At 40.4% G+C, this 17727-nt stretch overlaps 2 protein-coding genes across 8 annotated transcripts in view; one reads left to right on the top strand and one right to left on the bottom strand.

Annotated features, from left to right (window-relative positions):
* The window catches only part of rad52 (RAD52 homolog, DNA repair protein), a 53062-nt gene extending 40303 nt beyond the window's left edge, over window positions 1-12759 (bottom strand). For both annotated transcript variants that reach the window (XM_059978073.1, XM_059978072.1), the window contains exons 1-2: window positions 12520-12759; window positions 3632-3733 (exon numbers count right to left, since the gene is read on the bottom strand). In XM_059978073.1, coding sequence (XP_059834056.1) covers window positions 3632-3733; window positions 12520-12576 — 159 coding nt within the window. In that variant the 5' untranslated portion in view covers window positions 12577-12759. The remainder of the gene's footprint in view (window positions 1-3631; window positions 3734-12519) is intronic.
* Window positions 12760-12825: 66 nt separating this feature from the next.
* Window positions 12826-17727, top strand: part of LOC132398500 (ELKS/Rab6-interacting/CAST family member 1-like) — a 734829-nt gene continuing 729927 nt past the window's right edge. For 3 of the 6 annotated variants that reach the window (XM_059978065.1, XM_059978064.1, XM_059978063.1), the window contains exon 1: window positions 12827-13060. The gene's annotated coding sequence lies outside the window, so the exon portion shown is untranslated. Of the gene's footprint in view, window positions 13061-17727 lie in introns of all 6 variants that reach the window. The other 3 variants (XM_059978062.1, XM_059978066.1, XM_059978067.1) reach the window with 3 other exon arrangements.

The raw sequence follows: 17727 nt of genomic DNA on the forward strand, positions 1-17727 counted from the left end.
TATATATACAAAACACATAAGAAAAGTATGTACTGTGTTTCAATTGAAACAAATTAATTGAAACAAAGCTATAGTAATAATCATAGCTTTCATCGAGGCAGGGTCTTTCGCATGCTCCATTATTCTTACTTTATCCTTTAAAATTGTTCCGATCGTTGACCAACGGTAGCCAACACTTTTCCATTGACCAATGGCGTTTCACCTTTTACCGATCGCTTTATTATTTCCACTTTATTTTCAACTGTGATTGTTTTCCGTCAACGGAACAGAAACACTGCGGATTCAGCAGCAGCTGCGGGCAGCGGGTTCTGAGCTACGCCGGGTCCCAAAGTTCACCGCACAAAGACAGGTTAAATGGGACAAGTGGGGGCGGTGCTGACCCAAATACACTAAAACATCTTAAACATAATAATACAGTACTGTACATAATAATACCATAATAATAAAAGTAACTACACATGGTTGCATACCGGAAGGGGCATTCGTGAGGTAACATTATGATAGACCTGGTGCTGGAGAGTCCAGGTTTGATTCTGCAGCTGGAGAGGGCAGGTTTACTACTGGAGTCAATTTCTTGAAGTAGGCATAAAGGGAGGCTTGTACAGAGCTTTTCTTTCTTTCATCATAAATGGCCTTGTAGCAGCTGAGGTTCTGGGTAACTTCATGGTAAACTTTGCTGAACCTCTTTGTATTATGATCTTGCTCCTCTAACTTTGCCACCCCTGCTTCAATGAGACTAATTTTTCTGTTGCAAACTTTTTCAGTTCAGGAGTTCCTAGGTCAGTCTTCGTCTTCTTCCTCAAATGTCTGGGTAAATTGTCAAGCACAAGGAGAATCTTGAAAGGAATTTTCTTGGCCAAGCAATAACGTTCAACAGCAGAAACAAAATGGTTCAAGAACCAATCTTCAAAGACGGCAACCGTATCCCAAGCCTTTGAATTTGCCTTCCAAATAATGGGAAGAGATGCCTTAATGATATGGTGAAGTGCCTTTGGATTTAGGGAGCGATACACAAGCAAAAGCTTGAGCTTGAAATTCCCTGATGCATTACCCCCAAGCAATATTGTTAGCCTATCCTTTGACGCCTTATGCCCTGGTGCACTTTTTTCCTCTTTCAAAATGTAGGTCCTTTCAGGCATTTTTTTTTCCAAAATAAGCCAGTCTCGTCTACATTAAATATCTGGCCTGGCAAATAACCCCCCTCCTCAATTCAAGAAAATCACCCGCAGCACTTACATCGGCACTAGCTGCTTTACCTTGCACATTAATATTATGTAAATTTGCCCTCACTTTGAAACGATTGAACAAACCCCTACTCACCAAATTCTTCATCACAAGCACCTTCACTTGCTGTATGTGCAGTTTTTAAATCACTGAAAAGGCTTCAAGCCTTTTCTTGCAGTAAAGTAAGGTTAATAGGAATATTACGCTGATTTTGATCCTCTAACCAAATTATCAATAGCCTTTCCATTTCAATAATCAAATTACTGCGTTGCTTAGTAATAATTGTAGCTTTCATCAAGGCAGGGCCGTTCACATGCTCCATTATTCTCACTTTATCCTTTAAAATTGTTCCGATCGTTGACCAACTGTAGTCTAACACTTTTTCAATGACCGATGGCGTTTCACCTCTTTCCGATTGCTTTATTATTTTCACCATATTTTCAACCGTGATTGTTTTCCTTTTCTTTGATGCATCATCAGCACTTGCATCAGATTTAAGCTTTGGATACATGGTTACAAGGGTAAATAAGAGAAAAATTTAAGCCAAATACAAAGTTACACACTCAGCAGTGTTGGTGGCAACGTGATCTGACTTAAAATGGCGGGACGGCCTTCCACAAGGCAACAAACCGCTGAAGCAGCGCAATGTTTTCATGAGTGTCACAATGTAGTACGTGTGTTCATTACTACAAACCATTGTATTTAACTCTGGTTTTCAATATAATAGGCTTTGTGGCAGGTTGTTCGTAAGTCGGATGTTCGGGGACTGCCTGTAAATAAATGCATAATCATTCACCCCCTTTGAGTCAGTGTTTAGGGGATGCACCCCTGGCAGCAATTACAGCGAGTTTGTGTGGATAGATGTTTATCAGCTTTGCACATCTGGACACTGCAATTTCCCCCTGTTCTTCTTTACAAAACTGCTCAAGCTCTGTAAGATTGCGTGGGGATTGTGAGTAAAAAGCCCTTTTCAAGTCTAGCCCCAAATACTCAATTGGATTGAAGTCTAGACTCTGACTCGGAAACTCCACGACATTAACTTTGTTGTTCTTAAGCCACTCCTGTGTAGCTTTGGTTTTATGCTGGGGTCATTGTCCTGCTGGAAATCAAATCTTCTCCCAAGTCACATTTCTCTTGCGGACTGCATCAAGTTTTCCTCCGGGATTTCCCTGTATTTTGATGCATTCATTTTACCCTCTACTTTCACAAGCCTTCCAGGGCCTGCTACAGTGAAGCATCCCCATAGCACGATACAGCCACCACCATGCTTCACGGTAGGGATGGTGTGCCTTAGATGACGTGTGGTGTTTAGTCTGATGGCCAATAAGCTCGATTTGGTTTCATCAGACCATAGAACCTTCTTCCAGCTGACTTCAGAGTTTCACATGTCTTTTGGCAAATTCTAGCCGAGATTTCATGAAAGTATTTCCCCCCTCCCCAACAGTGGCTTTCTCTTTGCCACTCTCCCATAAAGCTGCGACTGGTGAAACACCCAGGCAACAGTTGCTGGATGCACAGTCCCTCCTATCTCAGCCACTGAAGCTTGCAGCTGCTCCAGAGTTGTCATAGGCCTCTTGGTCCCTTTCTTACATGGTCACTCAGTTTTTGAGGACAGCCTGCTCTGGGTAGATTTACAACTGTGCCATATTCTTTCCATTTCTAGATGATTGACTTAACTGTAATCAGAGACTTGGAAATTTTCTTGTATCCATCTCCTGACTTGTGCTTTTCAATAACCTTTTTGTGGAGTTGCTTGGACTGTTCTTTTGTCTTTGTGGTGTAGTTTTTGCCAGGATACTGACTCACCAGCAGCTGGACCTTCCAGGTACAGGTGTATTTTAACAACGCTCAATTGCACATCTTAACTATACAGATAATCTCCATTTAACTAATTACATGACCTTTGAAACCAACTGGCTGAACCGGTGATGATTTGCTGTGTCATATTAAAGGGGGTAAATACTTATGCAATCAATTATTTTGTGTTTCATATTTGTAATTGATTTAGATCACTTTGTGGAGATCTGTTTTCACTTAGACACAGAAGAGCCTGTTAATCACTGTCAAAAAAGCTAAATTAAATCCACTGTAATTCAATGTTGTGAAACAATAAAACATGAAAACTTCCAAGGTAGGTTGAATACTCTTTCAAGGCATTGTATCTACCTTAAGCAAGATTAACCTTTTCAAATAACAGTTTTCATACCTTTATCATCTCTATTATGATCAATATTTTGCTTGTATCCTCTGCCTTGCCTAACACCAGAAGGGAAAGTGAAAAGATGGCCAAGGACGTCTTCAGGATAGATGATGGATGGGACGAGATCAGGGAAAACTGAAGAGAAAGATCTTATTCACATGCATAATTTTTAATCTTAGGAAACACTGCAATTTCATTTCAATTTACCTTTTGTCCTCCACCTGCTGGACGTTGACTAATGTATTCTGGGCCCAGGCGCCTTTGCAATGCAGTCTGGATTGCCTGATATTCCTCAGCTGTATACTGATACTATAATGGAGAAAAATAATGGAATTAATTTGATACAGTTGAGATGCTTTATGTGTTCTGTATTGTTTGAAAGAAACAAGATTAATTTCAGTTTTAAAGTTTACTATCTAATGGCTTAGCAAATAATTGCATTCTGTACTACACTACTGAATCAGAGGATAGTGAGTATACATTTAATCCTGCATTACACCAAATGCTGAGTTACTGAGATTATTGAATTAAGTTGACACATTGAATTTTGTGACTCTTGGATTAGAGGCTGATTATTGAACAGCAAACTTAGAATCTATCAGTTGCAGCATGGTCAGCCACTGGTGGGAGAAGCATCACATCAAGATAATTTGCTGATACTCACCTTTTGTCTCTGGCTGTCCTCTGAACTACCAGAGTTACTGACTACTGTACTATTGCCATCAGAGATATTTTTGGTGGAAAAGTACAGTAAGAGAAGTAAAACATTTTATTTTAATAAAATTTACACTTTTGTTTAGAATAATCTTCTTATGATTATTGCTAACAATAGGGTTCATCTTATTTACATAAGTACCCAAAATAATTAATATCTCTCAAGCACTGAAATTATTCATTTTACCACTTGATTACTGGGATCATGAAAGTTTACCCCTTTAAATATACTGTAATTGAACATCTTTGTTTGCCAAGCAATTTTCCATGGGCTGAAGTAGAATGAGTCAAAAACTTCAGTCGCTAGTATCATTGCAAATAGTAACATGTGCTGCATCAGTCTGCAGTTTCTACAAGTAAGGGATGGAAAAAGTAGTAGGAAAATGAGTTTTATAACAGATTTTTGAACTTTCTAGCATCGGGGTATGTGACATTAAATTAAAATTTCTATCCTGATTAGCATTCTCTAAAGTATGTCTTACTGAATCATCATCATCATGTGCCGTGTTGCATGATGTAGCTGAACATGGTCTCATGACCATGATTGTTCTTGGCAACATTTTCCCCATCAGAAGTGGTTTACCATTACCACCTACTGGGGAGTGTCTTTATAGGATGGGTGACCCCAGCCAGTATAAATACTCTTCAGAGATCATCTGCCTGATGTCAGTGTTCACATAACTAGAACATGTGATATGCACCAGCTGCTCATATGACCATCACCACCTGCTCCCACGGCTTCACATGACCCCAGTCGGGTGGGCAGAAGCTAAGCAGGTGCTACAAGGGTGACCTGCAGGCTAGTGGAGGGAAGGAGTGTCCTTCCTTTGGTAAACTTCCTTTGGTTCTCCACCCCACCACTCATATTCTCACTGAATATTACACTAATTTATGTACCTTTAAATAATCGATGAACAGGAAGTTGTACTGTCAGGTATAGTCTGCTTCTCCTTTGTTGTGAAAAGCACAGAAGATTCAAGATGCTGCCAATTGCAAGAAGCATCAGATCTCAGATTTCTTCCAATTTCATTGTAAATGATAAATCATTAAATTTTATTACAAATAACAATTTCATCCAAATTGTAAATTGTTAAATTCTTGGTTAATGGTAGTGATTCATGGTATTAAAAAAAAAGGCTGGGAATCCTTGCTTTAAATTCATACTGATGATTTGTCATGGGATGAAGTAACAAAACGTTCAAAAGTTCATTTACAGTGGTGCTAGAAAGTTTGTGAACCCTGTAGAATTTTTTAAATTTCTGTACAAATATGACCCAAAATATGATCAGACCTTCATACAAGCCTTAAAACTAGACAGAGAACCCAAATAAATATATAACACAAAACATTATGAACCTTGCTTCACTGTTGGGATGAGGTTTTGGTGTGCAGTGCCATTTTTCCTCCAGACATAGCAATGTGCATTTCTGCCAAAAAGTTCAACTCTTGTCTCACCTATCCACAGAGCAATATCCCATAAGTGTTGTAGAACATCCATGTGGTCTTTCACAAACTTAAGATGTGCAGCAAAGCTTTCTTTGGAAAGCAGTGGTTTTCTCTGTAGTGTCCTTCCATGAACACCATTCTTGTTCAGTGTTTTTCTTAAAGTGGGGACACAAACAGAGACCTTAGCAAGTTCTAAAGATTTCTGTAGGTCTTTTGATGTTACATAGAAACATAGAACACCTACAGCACAATACAGGCCCTTCGGCCCACAAAGTTGTGCTGATCATGTCCCTACCTCAGAAATTACTAGGCTTACCCATAGCCCTCTATTTTTTCAAGCTCCATGTACCTATCCAAAGGTCTCTTAAAAGACCCTATTGTATCCACCTCCACCACCATTGCTGGCAGCCCATTCCACTCATTCACCACTCTCTGAGTAAAAAACTTACCCCTGACATCTCCTCTGTACCTACTCCCCAGCACCTTAAAGCTGTGTTCTCTTGTGGCAACCATTTCAGCCCTGGGAAAAAACCTCTGACTATCCACACGATCAAAGCCTCTCATCGTCTTATACACCTCTATCAGGTCACCTCGCTTGGATTCTTTTTCACCTTCTTCAGCCTAGTATGTTGTGCTCTTGCGGGGGGTGGGTGTGGCCGGGATTGAGATGTACATTGATTTGATGATGTGGGTTCTATTGAAAGAATTCCTGATGCTGATGTGATTCCGGGTCATTTAAACGCATCATTGCGTTACTCGTATTGTTTTGATTGTACTTTACTGATACATCTGTATCTGACCTTTGCAGGATGCCCAATCCTAGGGAGAGTAGCAATAGTACTGAATTTCCTCCATTTGTGGCCAATTTCTCTTACTGTGGACTGATGAACACACAGGTCTTTGGAAATGCTTTTGTAGCCTTTCTCAGCTTAATGCAATACTACAATTCTCCTCCGAACGATGATTTTGATCGAGGCATGGTGCACATAAACAGATCTTTCTTGAGAAGAGCAGGCTCTGTCAGTTACCTGACTGTGTGTCTTTAAAAAAAAAGACAGTCCACAGGTTACGAATGAGTTCCGTTCCTAAGTCCATCTTTAAGTCAGATTTGTACTTAAGTCGGAACAGGTACATCCGGTATTATTCAGCGTCAGTTAGTCAAACGTTTGTCTTAGTATATATTTTACCTTTCTATGCATATAAAACTTAAGAAACATATGTACTTCAATAATTAAACCATTGCATTGCTTAGTAATAATTGTAGCTTTCATCGGGGCAGGGCCTTTCACATGTTCCATTACTCTCACTTTATCCTTTAAAATTGTTCTGATCGTTGACTGACAGTAGCCTAACGCTTTTCCAATGACCGATGGCATTTCACCTCTTTCTGATCGCTTTATTATTTCCACTTTATTTTCAATCGTGATCCTTTTCCGTCAGCGGAACAGAAACACTGCGGATTCAGCAGCAGCCGTGGGCTGCGGGTCCTGAGGACCTCTGGATTCTAAAGTCCACCTGCACTGAGACAGGTTAAATGGGACAAGTGAGGGCGGTGCTGACTGGAAAAGGTGGCGCGGGGGGTGTGTGGGGGGGGGGGTGGTCAGGGTGAATCTGTCTAAGAAAAATTTATGCCAAATACAAAGTTACACACTCAAAACAGCGTTAAGTGCAACATGATCCGACTTAAAATGGCAGGCAGCATTCTCCTTCCACGAGCCGACGAGTTTTTAATATAATAGGGTTTATGGCAGGCTGTTCATAAGTACGAGTTGTTCGTAAGTTGGACTTTCGTAACTTGGGGACTGCCTGTAGGGCAGGGCACCTCTACAACCCATACCTCCAATCTCATCTCATTGATTGGAACACCTGACTCCAAACAACTTTTGAAGAAGGTATTTCCCCAGAGGTTCACATACTTTTTCCAAGAAATACATGTAACATTGGATCATTTATCTCAATTAATAAATGATCAAGTATAATGATTTTTGTGTTATTTATTCAATTGGGTTCTCCTTATCTAGTTTTAGGATTTGCATGAAGATCTGATCACATTTTAGGTCATATTAATGCAGAAAGAGAAAATTCTACAGGGTTCACCAACTAGCACCACTGTATTATCAAAGTACACAACTTGAAGTTCTTCTTCTCTGGGTAGCCATGAAATCAAGAAAGAAAAGAAAGGTAGCAATGATGATCAACCCCCAAAACCCCCTTCCCCACACAAAAAGATGAACAAAAATGGAAGAGGCACATTGACTCCTAAATCCCTCCTCCCACACAAAAAAATAGGCACATTGACCCCCAGAACTCCCCTCCCAGACAAAACAAATTAATAAAATGGAACATGCACATCACCCCCAAATCCTTCTTCTCACATAAAAAAAATGAAAAAAACAGAATAGGCACATTGACCCCCACTAAGCACAGAAAAAAAACAAAAAAAATTGGGTGAAAAATACTGAATATTAAAAAAAAACTGTAAGACTGAAAAAAAGCCGATAGTCCAAGTCCACATCCAAAACAAGAAAAACCTTGGGAGCTGTCTCTGGGCCCAGCGGCAGATGTTTCCCCCTCTGTAGCAACTGGCACACTCGCCTTGATGCTTCAACCTCCCTCGTTACTTTAATTCATGAACAATAGAAGCCTTAATCGGTGAAATGGAGTCGAACAATGGCTTGTTCCCTGTTCCGCAGCCTTCTCGCCATGAAATTCATGCACATGGCCTTTGTCTTCTGTAATCCTCTGAGACTGCAGAGCACTGAAACACCCAGTCTCCAAGTTTCTAAACTCAGCTTGTTTCAATCTCCCTTGTAGTTGTAATCGCCAAACAACATAAGCTTTAATTAGCGAAATGGATCAAACATCTGCTCGCAGACCACCTGCCATGAGGTTCGCACATGCTGCCTTTGCCTCCTGGAATCCTCTCGAAGACTGGAGAGTGCTGGAACACCCAAATGAACTCCAAACAGCAAACCACAGGCTCCAACAGTTTGAAAATCACATCCAAGACAAAATACAAATGTGAAAGACATAAGAGAAGTGGAATATATGGTTTCATGATCTATCCACAAGATATCGACTGAAGGAGCATTGTATGCAGGCACTATCTTGACCAGAAGTCCTGAAATGTTAAGAAAATAAACTCAGCTGTTCCAGAATACACGGGAATTAATAGTCCAACAAAGCTTGAAGTTTACGGTATTTTCTTCTTTTAGCAAGCAATATTATTACTTCTGTTACAAAAAGTGAATAGTTATCGTAGTGCTGACCACTAATCAATAAAGAAATCTGCATCAACAGATTAGACCGAGAGATAGAGAAGGCATGTAAGAAGGGCAATGTTGTTATAATCATGGGGAAGATTTCAACATACAGATAGATTGGGGAAATCTAGTTGGTGCTGGATCCTAAGAGAGGGAATTTGTAGAATGCCTACGAGATGGCTTTTTAAAACAGCTTGCGCTTAAGCCCAATGGGGAACAGCAATTCAGGATTGGGAGCTTGGAATGACCCAAATTTGATTTGGAAGGTAAAGGAACCTTTAGGAGATTGTGATCATATGATAGAAATCACCCTGCAGTTTGAGAAGTAGAAGATAAAATCGAATGTATCAATATTACAGTGAAGTCAAGGGAATCACAGAGGCATGAAAGAGAAGCTGGCCAAAGATGATTGGAAGGGCACACTAGCAGTAATGATGGCAGAAAAGCAATGGCTGGAGTTTGAGGGAAATTTGGAAGGTGCAGGAAAGATACACTCAAAAGATGAATAGGTATTCTAAAGGGAGGACGTGGCAACCAAAGATGACAAGTAAAGTCAAAGACGGCAGTAAAGCAAAAGAGAGCAAAATAATATTTTTAAAAAAGCAAAATAATATAGCAAAAATTAGTGAGAAGATTGGGAAGCTTTTAAAACCAACAGAAGGCAACCAAAGAGCCACAAAGAGATAAAATAGCAAATATGAAAGTAAGCTAGTACAAGCTTGGGAAGCATATCCAAAAAGAAAGATGAGAGTGGATATAGGACAGCTGGAAAATGAAGCTGGAGTGGCAGTAATAGGGGACAAAGAAATGGTGAGTTTTCACTGTGGAGATACTAGCAGTATGCCAGAAATTTGAAATGTCGGGGGGCAATAGTGAGTGTTGTTGCTATTACTTAAGAGTAGGTACTTGGGAAGCTGAAAAGCCTGAAGGTTGATAAGTCACCTGAACCAAATGGGCTACACCCCAGGGTTCTGAACAAGGTATCTGAAGAGATTGTAGAGGCATCAGCAGTAATCTTTCAAGAATCACTGATTTCCTGAGGTTCCTGAAGATTGGAAAATTGTGTTACTTCACTCTTAAAGAAGGGAGGGAGGCAGAAGAAAGGAAATGATAAACTGGTTAGCCTGACTTCAGTGGTTGGAAAGATGTTGGGAGTCTATTATTAAGGATGAGGTTTCAGGGTACTTGAGGCACATGATAAACTAGGCCAAAGTCAGCATGGTTTTCTAAAGGGGAAATCTTGTCTAACAAATCTGTTAGAATTATTTGAAGAAATAACAAGCAGGAGAGACAAAGAAGAGTCAGTGGATGTTGTTTATTTTGATTTTCAGAAGGCCTATGACAAAGTGCCACACAAGGCTGCTTAACAAGAGCCCCTGTTATTACAGGAAAGGTACTAGCATGGATAGAAGAGTGACTGACTACCAGGAGTCAAAGGGGGCCTCTTCTGGTTGGCTGCTGGTGACTAGTGGCATGCCACAGGCATTGGTGTTGGCACTACTGCTTTTCATGTTATATGTCAATTATTTGGATGAGCAAATTCATGTCTTTGTGGCTAAGTTTACTGATGAAATGAAGATAGGTGGAGGAGCAGGTAGTGTTGAGGAAGCAAGGTGTCCGCATAAGGACTTCAAAGGCTGAGAGGTTCATTTATTATCAAAGTATACAACTCTGAAATTTTTCTTCTCCAGATAGTCACACAACCAAGAAAAGAACGGCAGCATGATAATCAACTCCCAAATCCCCCCTCCCCACACACAAAAAAAGAGAAAAACCTGGCAAAAAACACAGAATATAAAAAAAAAACTGTAAGACTGAAAAAAGTCCATTGTTCAAGTCCATATCCAAAATGAAGTAATTGCCTCCAGCTACAGTGGTAGGCTCTTCCCTCTCCAGCAGCAGAGCAATCCCACCAGCGATCTAAAGGCAGACAGCGGCCGCCCACCTTCTGCATTTGTCTTGATGTTTTCATCTTCCTCATCACTTTAATTGGTGAACAACGGAAGCTTTAACCAGGAAAACAGTTGAACATCGGCTTGCACCGCACCCTGACACCTTTGCACAAAGTTCACACACTCTGCCTCTGTCTTCCTGAATCCTCTGTGTCTAGAGCACAGAAATATCCAAATGATCTCCCAGCTGCAGATCACAGGCTCCCAGTCCCAGAATCACATTCAAGATGAAAAACAAACATAAAAGAAGTGAAATATGGTCTATTCAGAAGAGTGTTGTACACAGGCACCCTCGATCAGAATGTCTTTATCCAATTGGGTGAATGGGCAAAGAAGTGACAGGTGGAATAGACTAAAGGGAAGTGCATGGTCATGTACTTTGGCAGAAAGAATAAAAGTGTGGACTATTTTCTAAATGGGGAGAAAATTCAAAAATCAGAGGTGCAGAGGGACTTGGAAGTCCTTGTGCAGGTTAACTTTCAGGTTGACTATGTGGTAAGGAAGGCAATTGCAATGCAAGCAATCAATTCAAGGAGACTACAGTACAAAGGCAAGGATAAAATGCTGAGGTTTATATAGCATTGGTCAAAATGCACTTGGGAGTACTGTAAACGGCTTTGGACTCCTGCTCTAAGAAAAAATGTGCTGATGTTGGAGAGGATCCAGAGGAGGTTTAAGAGAATGATGCCAGGAATAAGAGAGTTAACATATTAGGGGCATTTGATAGTTCAGGGCCTGTACTCACTGGAGTTTAGAAGAATGAAGGGGGAATCTCATTGCAAACTGTTGAATATTAGATAAAGTGGATACAGAGAGAATGTTTCCAATATTGGAGGAAGTCTAGGACCATAGGGCACAGCATCAGAATTGAATTTAGAAGAGATGAGGAAAAATTTATTTAGCCAGAGGGTGATGTATCTATGGAAATCACTGCCACAGGTGGCTGTACAGGCCAAAGGCAACTGGGAGAAGGCAGAAGAATGTGGTTGAGAGGGATAATAAATCAGCCATGATGGAATGACAGATGGGCTGAATGGCCTAATTCTGCTCCCATGTCATGAGGTCTAATTACTTATAATGTTACTTGTAGAGTGTTTTTTTTAAAAATCCGTAAAGTCCTTAAAAAAGTTAAGTCGTAATTGCGTGTTTGTAACTAATGTTTGTACGGCAGTACTGTACTTTATATCAAGCCGAGTTTCGTCATTGAACCACTATTCTAAGCCTACAAAAGATATCTTTAAAATGGGCGGTGAAATTATGTCTATATACTCTGTTAAAATTATTCCTAATCTCTCAGCTGCATTTCAGATGAGACTTGGGTCGATCTGTTGATCTAATGGTGCAGCGACCTCACGGCTTCAGAAAGCCAGTTTCATCTTGACCTCGATGCTGCTGTGGAGGGTTTACATGTTATCACCATGACTAACTGGGTTACCTCCCATATCCCGAAGGCGGGCGAGTTAGTAGGTTAATCAGCCACATTGTCTTCTAGTGAGCGATGAGAATCCAAGAATTTTTTTAATGATTGATTTATGATGGTCTGGGTCGTCGAAGGGCCCGTTCCTGTTGTGTATCTTTCCATAACGACACGAATTCCAAATGTAACAACCTTTCAGGACTCTATGGCATTTTCAGCCAACACAGGCTTCAAACTGCAGTTAGAATGCACATGGAATGAGCAAAACTACACAAGGCACATTTAAACCACCGCAGCACTCACCTGCCCAAAACATAAAGTTGGACTGCATTGACCCGGCTGAACATCGGTTTCAGCCATCCTCACACTTTTAAACCCGGGAACTTAACACATAATGTCACTCAACTTAACCGCCAAACCATTAAATTAAATTGCACAGCCTCTCGCAATGGGCGCCGGGAGGGAGGAGAAGGCATCGCAGAGGACGCTGGACGGAAGGGCAACGCGGAGAAAGAATTTGGCACCGCAAAGAACGCTGGGCAGAGGGGCAGGGTGGAGAAGGAATTTAGCACCACGGAGGACGCCGGGTAGGAGGTCGACTGACCCTTGGGAGTGGGGACAATAGTGGAGAAGAGGAGCGAAGTTCGCGAAGCAGGCTGGGAAAGTTAGCAGGGGAAAAAAAATCGACGTGGTGCTTGGAGAAGGGTTTACGTCAGGAGAAGCGCCTCTGTAAAACTGCTGTTTTAAAGAAGGAGGAGAGGGACAGGGGTCGAAGGAGTCCGAATTATCTTAAGTAGTGTCGGTTTCACGCTTTGCTATCTCGTGGAGATTGTGTTAACGACAGGTGAGTATGTGCCGAGGAGAAGAGCCGCGGGCGTCGCGCTTAACTGTCACCGAGGTAGAGAAGCGGGGAAGGTGGAGGGTCGGTATCTGCGGTTTAATGCCTCAGTCAGAGGAGGGATTCGGAGCTTTGGCTCGAAGTGGGGGTGTTTTGACCTGTCAACTGTTTTCTCATCGATGTGGACGCTACCTGTATGCCCTTCTGGTAGTCATATGAGGGAAGTTTTATCGTGTTTAATGGAAAGAGGAGCCCTAGTACGTTTTTTTCCCTATTAAGAAATGTTAGTGTTACACTTTTGGATTCCCGCTTCCCTCTCCCGTTTGCTTCTGCTGGGAAAATCTCATTATTATAGGAATTTTCTTTAAAAATCCATCCAAGGATGGAGATTGTGCAGTGGTGACCCAACAGATTTATGATTGAGCTAGTGAGGTGATGTCATAAACCACAAGAGTGAAGATGAAGTGATTTGAATGAGTCCCGTAACAAAAAAAATCAAATAAAACATTTTAAACGTCCCCAGGTATGTTATAAAAAAAAGATAATCCCTCCAAAGAAAGGTGTTCTAAAGACTGAGTAGATATAGCTTTTACGAAATGCCTTAAATGTGAAAGGGAAGCCAGAAAGGAGGTCAGATTTCAAGAGGAAATTTCATTTTATAGTTGAAAGGGAGTTGACAATTGTACAAATTGGCTGGATAGTGTTAGAGGTTCATAAGTGATGATAATGTTGTTAATAGCCAAAATGCCAGAATCGGAGGAGTGCAGATGCCTTGGCGAAGTTGGAGCCTAAGCAGATGTTAGAGGGGCAAGGGTGCACCCATATTTGATTTTAAAAATTATTTAGATTTTGTGTGCCTATTTTAATAAGCTACCCAATTAAATATGAATTGGAGGAATGTTTGGATATGTTTTTGAGTTTGTGATTAGAACTAGTGTGGCTGGTCAGACTTGTATCAGAATAGTGAACTTTAAAGTGAGCAAAAGTATGAATGAAGGTTTCAGCAGTAGATCAGGTGAAATGGACAAAATTGTCAGGGATGAAGAGAGAATTTTTAACTTGTAAAGATGAAAATTGACATTCCTAAAGCACGATCTAAGGTTAGATAGTGAAAACCTAGATAACTGATTAAATATAATTGCATGTGACTGTGTGAAGTGTAATCGATAAATTGTTGGACAAAAAGTGCTTGGAAATAGGTGGAGATCTAATGGACAAATGGATTTTTATATGCTAGGTGTCATTTTGCTAAATGCAGCTAAGACTGGAAGGATTTTGCTGATTCCTGCCTCCTATTTCTTATAAGAGTGTTAATGGAAGAGTGACATTCACTTTTTGCTGGACAATATTTTTCCAAAATTTCCCCAACATAGTGTACTCAACACTTTTGGTGATTAAGAGGGCTTCTTTGTCTCCCTCTTAATTTTGATGTAGGTTTTATGTTATTTCAAGTTCACAAGGTATTCTTCAGTAAGGTAGCAGTTGTGTGTGTTAAAGATGTGCAGTTTTTCAGTATTCACACAAGTAATTTCTGTTGAGTAATGGTATTACTGATGGATATATTAGGCACATAATAGCTTTGATGTCATTTTTAAATATTACAGGGAATCTGTTCTGAAGTAATATAGATATTGTAATCTTGTGCAGTTTACAATTGGCAATTTATTAATACAACCTGAACAATATTAACTGCATTCTAATTTTTAAAAAATACATGAATCCTCATGTCCAAAATGCTGGAGGAACTCAGCAGGCCAGGCAGCATCTACAGAAAAGATTGCAGTTGACATTTCGGCTGAGACCTTTTATCAGGACTGGAGAGAGAAAAAAAAGAGGAGTCAGTAAGAAGCTGGGAGGGGAGGAAGTAACACAAGACTGACTTATCTTTTTCTCCTGTCCTGATGAAGAGTCTTGGCCTGAACTGTTGTCTGTTCTCTTCCTTTTATAGATGCTGCCTGACCTGCTGAGGTCCTCCAGAATTTTGTATGCGTTGCTTAGATTTCTGGCATCTGCTGATTTTCTCTTGTTTGTAATCTTCATGTTCCTTGGCTTTTATTCCATGTCCACCTTCTGACTGACAGTTTGGTAATGTTAGTGAAGGACCTATTGGGTAATATATTGTGATGTTTTCCTTTTTATTGTTTGAGGTACTGACACTTGCTCTTGAATTTGCATGAATTATTTATAGATTTCCATGCAGTTGGTAAACTCATGACCAGTGGTTGACAAATATTTACTTCTGCGTCATAGCAACTATTTCTTTTAAATAAATGAACTTTAACTTTTTAGTCAAAGTTCACCAAATGCATGGACCTATCTTGACTAGAAACTGCTGAGTGATACTTGAGAGAAAGATTACTAAGTGGCTAATGTAAAATCATGAATAGTTAAGAAATGAAAATAATCGATAAAAATTGGGACATTTGTGAATGTTCTTCAGTTCTTTCTTTTCTAATTCTTTCATCTCAATTCCACTCATTTTGAAGTGCAATTCTATGACTACATGTTACATTTGTGCCTCAAGTGATGGTCATTTATCTGTAACTGTTGAAGTGGTTAATTACAGGAGATTATTACTGAGCCGATTCCTGGAGCTCTTTGTCTATAGATCTACTTCCAGCAGCAATTACTGCATATAGGAAACCTAGCCTATTTTCCACTTCTTCATATAGGGCATTGTAAATCTTATGTAATACCTTGCATAATACTTCAATTCAGGAAATATTTGTGGAAAAGTTGCTGAATATTTCTAACTCAAGTATTCATAGGATAAGTTTGCTAAGCCTGATGCACTTAAAATAAAAGATAGTTTCAAGTTGAATTCAGCAGTTTATTCTAAATATATTGTAACACATCTGCTGGAGATTCTTTGAGTTTTGGAACATGTGGAGGACAACAAAGAGATGATGATGGGAGGGGTAAGAGTGGCTATGAGATTGCTTCGAGTCAGTAGAATGGGCCATGTTCAAGGACTTCTCAAAGGAACTGATTGTATGTCACTACTGTCACAGACTTTATAAAGACACTTCTGGATGAGTGTGTCCCTACAAAATTATTCAGTCTTTCCCAACCAGAAGATCTGGATGTGAACCAAGAGATATGCAATCTGCTGAGGGCGAGATTGGTGGCGTTGAGGTCTGACAACCTAGTAAAGTGCAAGAAGTCCAGCTATGACATTCAGAAAGCCATCTCTCATGTGAAGTGGCAGTTACAGACCAAACTTGAATTACAGAAGGATGCTTGACAGTTGTGGCAGGGCTTGAATGCTGTTACCTTCTACAAATCAAAATCAAGCAATATAAATAACACAGGGTTCTGCTCCCAGATGAGCTCAGTGCCTTTTATGCTCCCTTTGACCAACAGAGCATGGAGGCACTTTCACAAAGTCCCACGTGCCCTGATGACCCAGTGATTTCCATCTGAGGCCAACGTGAGAGCATCCTTCCGGAGGGTGAACCCACTGAAAGCATCTGGCCCAGATGGTGTACTTGGCTGAGAACTGAAAACGTGCTAATGAACTGACTGGTGTGTTTTCAGACATTTTATCCACTTGCTTTGGCAGTCTGAGGTGCACACCTATTTGAAGTAGGCTTCAATATTCCAAGAAGAACGTGGTAATCTTCCTCAACAACTATCATTCAGTAACACTTAATATCCACTCTGATAAAGTGCTTTGAGGGGTTGGTCATTAACCATATTTGTTCCTCCCAGAGGGGTGACTTGGATCCACTTCAATTTACCTACTGCAACAACTGGTCAACAGTAGATGCCAGTTATGCTCTTCAGTCAGCTCTTAAACATTTGGACAATAAAGATGCCTACATCAGCATGTTCTTCTCATTTAGTATAGGTGCTGAGTTCCCTGCTCTACTTGCTTTATAATTGTGTGGCTAAGAGTAGCTTCAATGCCATATTTAAGTTCGCTGATGACACCACCTCAAAGGACCTGGATGAATACAGTTATCATTGACTTTATCGAAACACATGTGGATGAGTGTATCCCTACAAAATCATTCAGTGTTTCCCAACCAGAACCCCTGGATGAATCAAGAGATCCTCAGTCAGCTAAGGGCGAGATTGGTGGCATTCAGGATTGGCAGCCAGGAAAATATAAGAAGTCCAGATATGACTTCCAGAAAAGGAATCTAGCATGTGAAGTTGTAATCTAGGCTAAACTAGAATCAAAAGTGGTGACAAATCAACTTATGGGGGGAGATTGGAAATCTGGTTGAATGTTGCTGCAACACCAGCCTCTCACTCAATGTCAGAAAAACCAAAGAGCTGATTGTTTACTACAGGAGGAAACAACCAGAAATCAATGAGCCAGTTCTCATTAGGGGATTGGAGATGGGGAGGGTTAGTAAATTTAAACTTTTTGGCATTATCATATCAGAGGTTCTGTCGTGGGATCAGCACGTAAGTGCCATTATAAAGAAGGTGCTACTTTCTTAGAAGTTTGTGCTTCTATAGATGCAGAGTGAAGAGTATCCTGACTGTTTGTGTGACAGCTTGATATGGAAACACCAATATTCAAGAAAGGAAAAGTTTTACAAAAAGTGGTGGATGTTGCCTAGTCCATCACAGACGAATTCCTCCCCACACTTTAGCACATCTACAAGGAGTGCTGCATCTATCTTCAAAGACTGTCACCATCCAGGCCATGCTCTTTTCTT

This window comes from Hypanus sabinus, chromosome 8, assembly GCF_030144855.1.
Source record: "Hypanus sabinus isolate sHypSab1 chromosome 8, sHypSab1.hap1, whole genome shotgun sequence".
NCBI classification, from domain to species: Eukaryota; Metazoa; Chordata; class Chondrichthyes; order Myliobatiformes; family Dasyatidae; genus Hypanus; species Hypanus sabinus.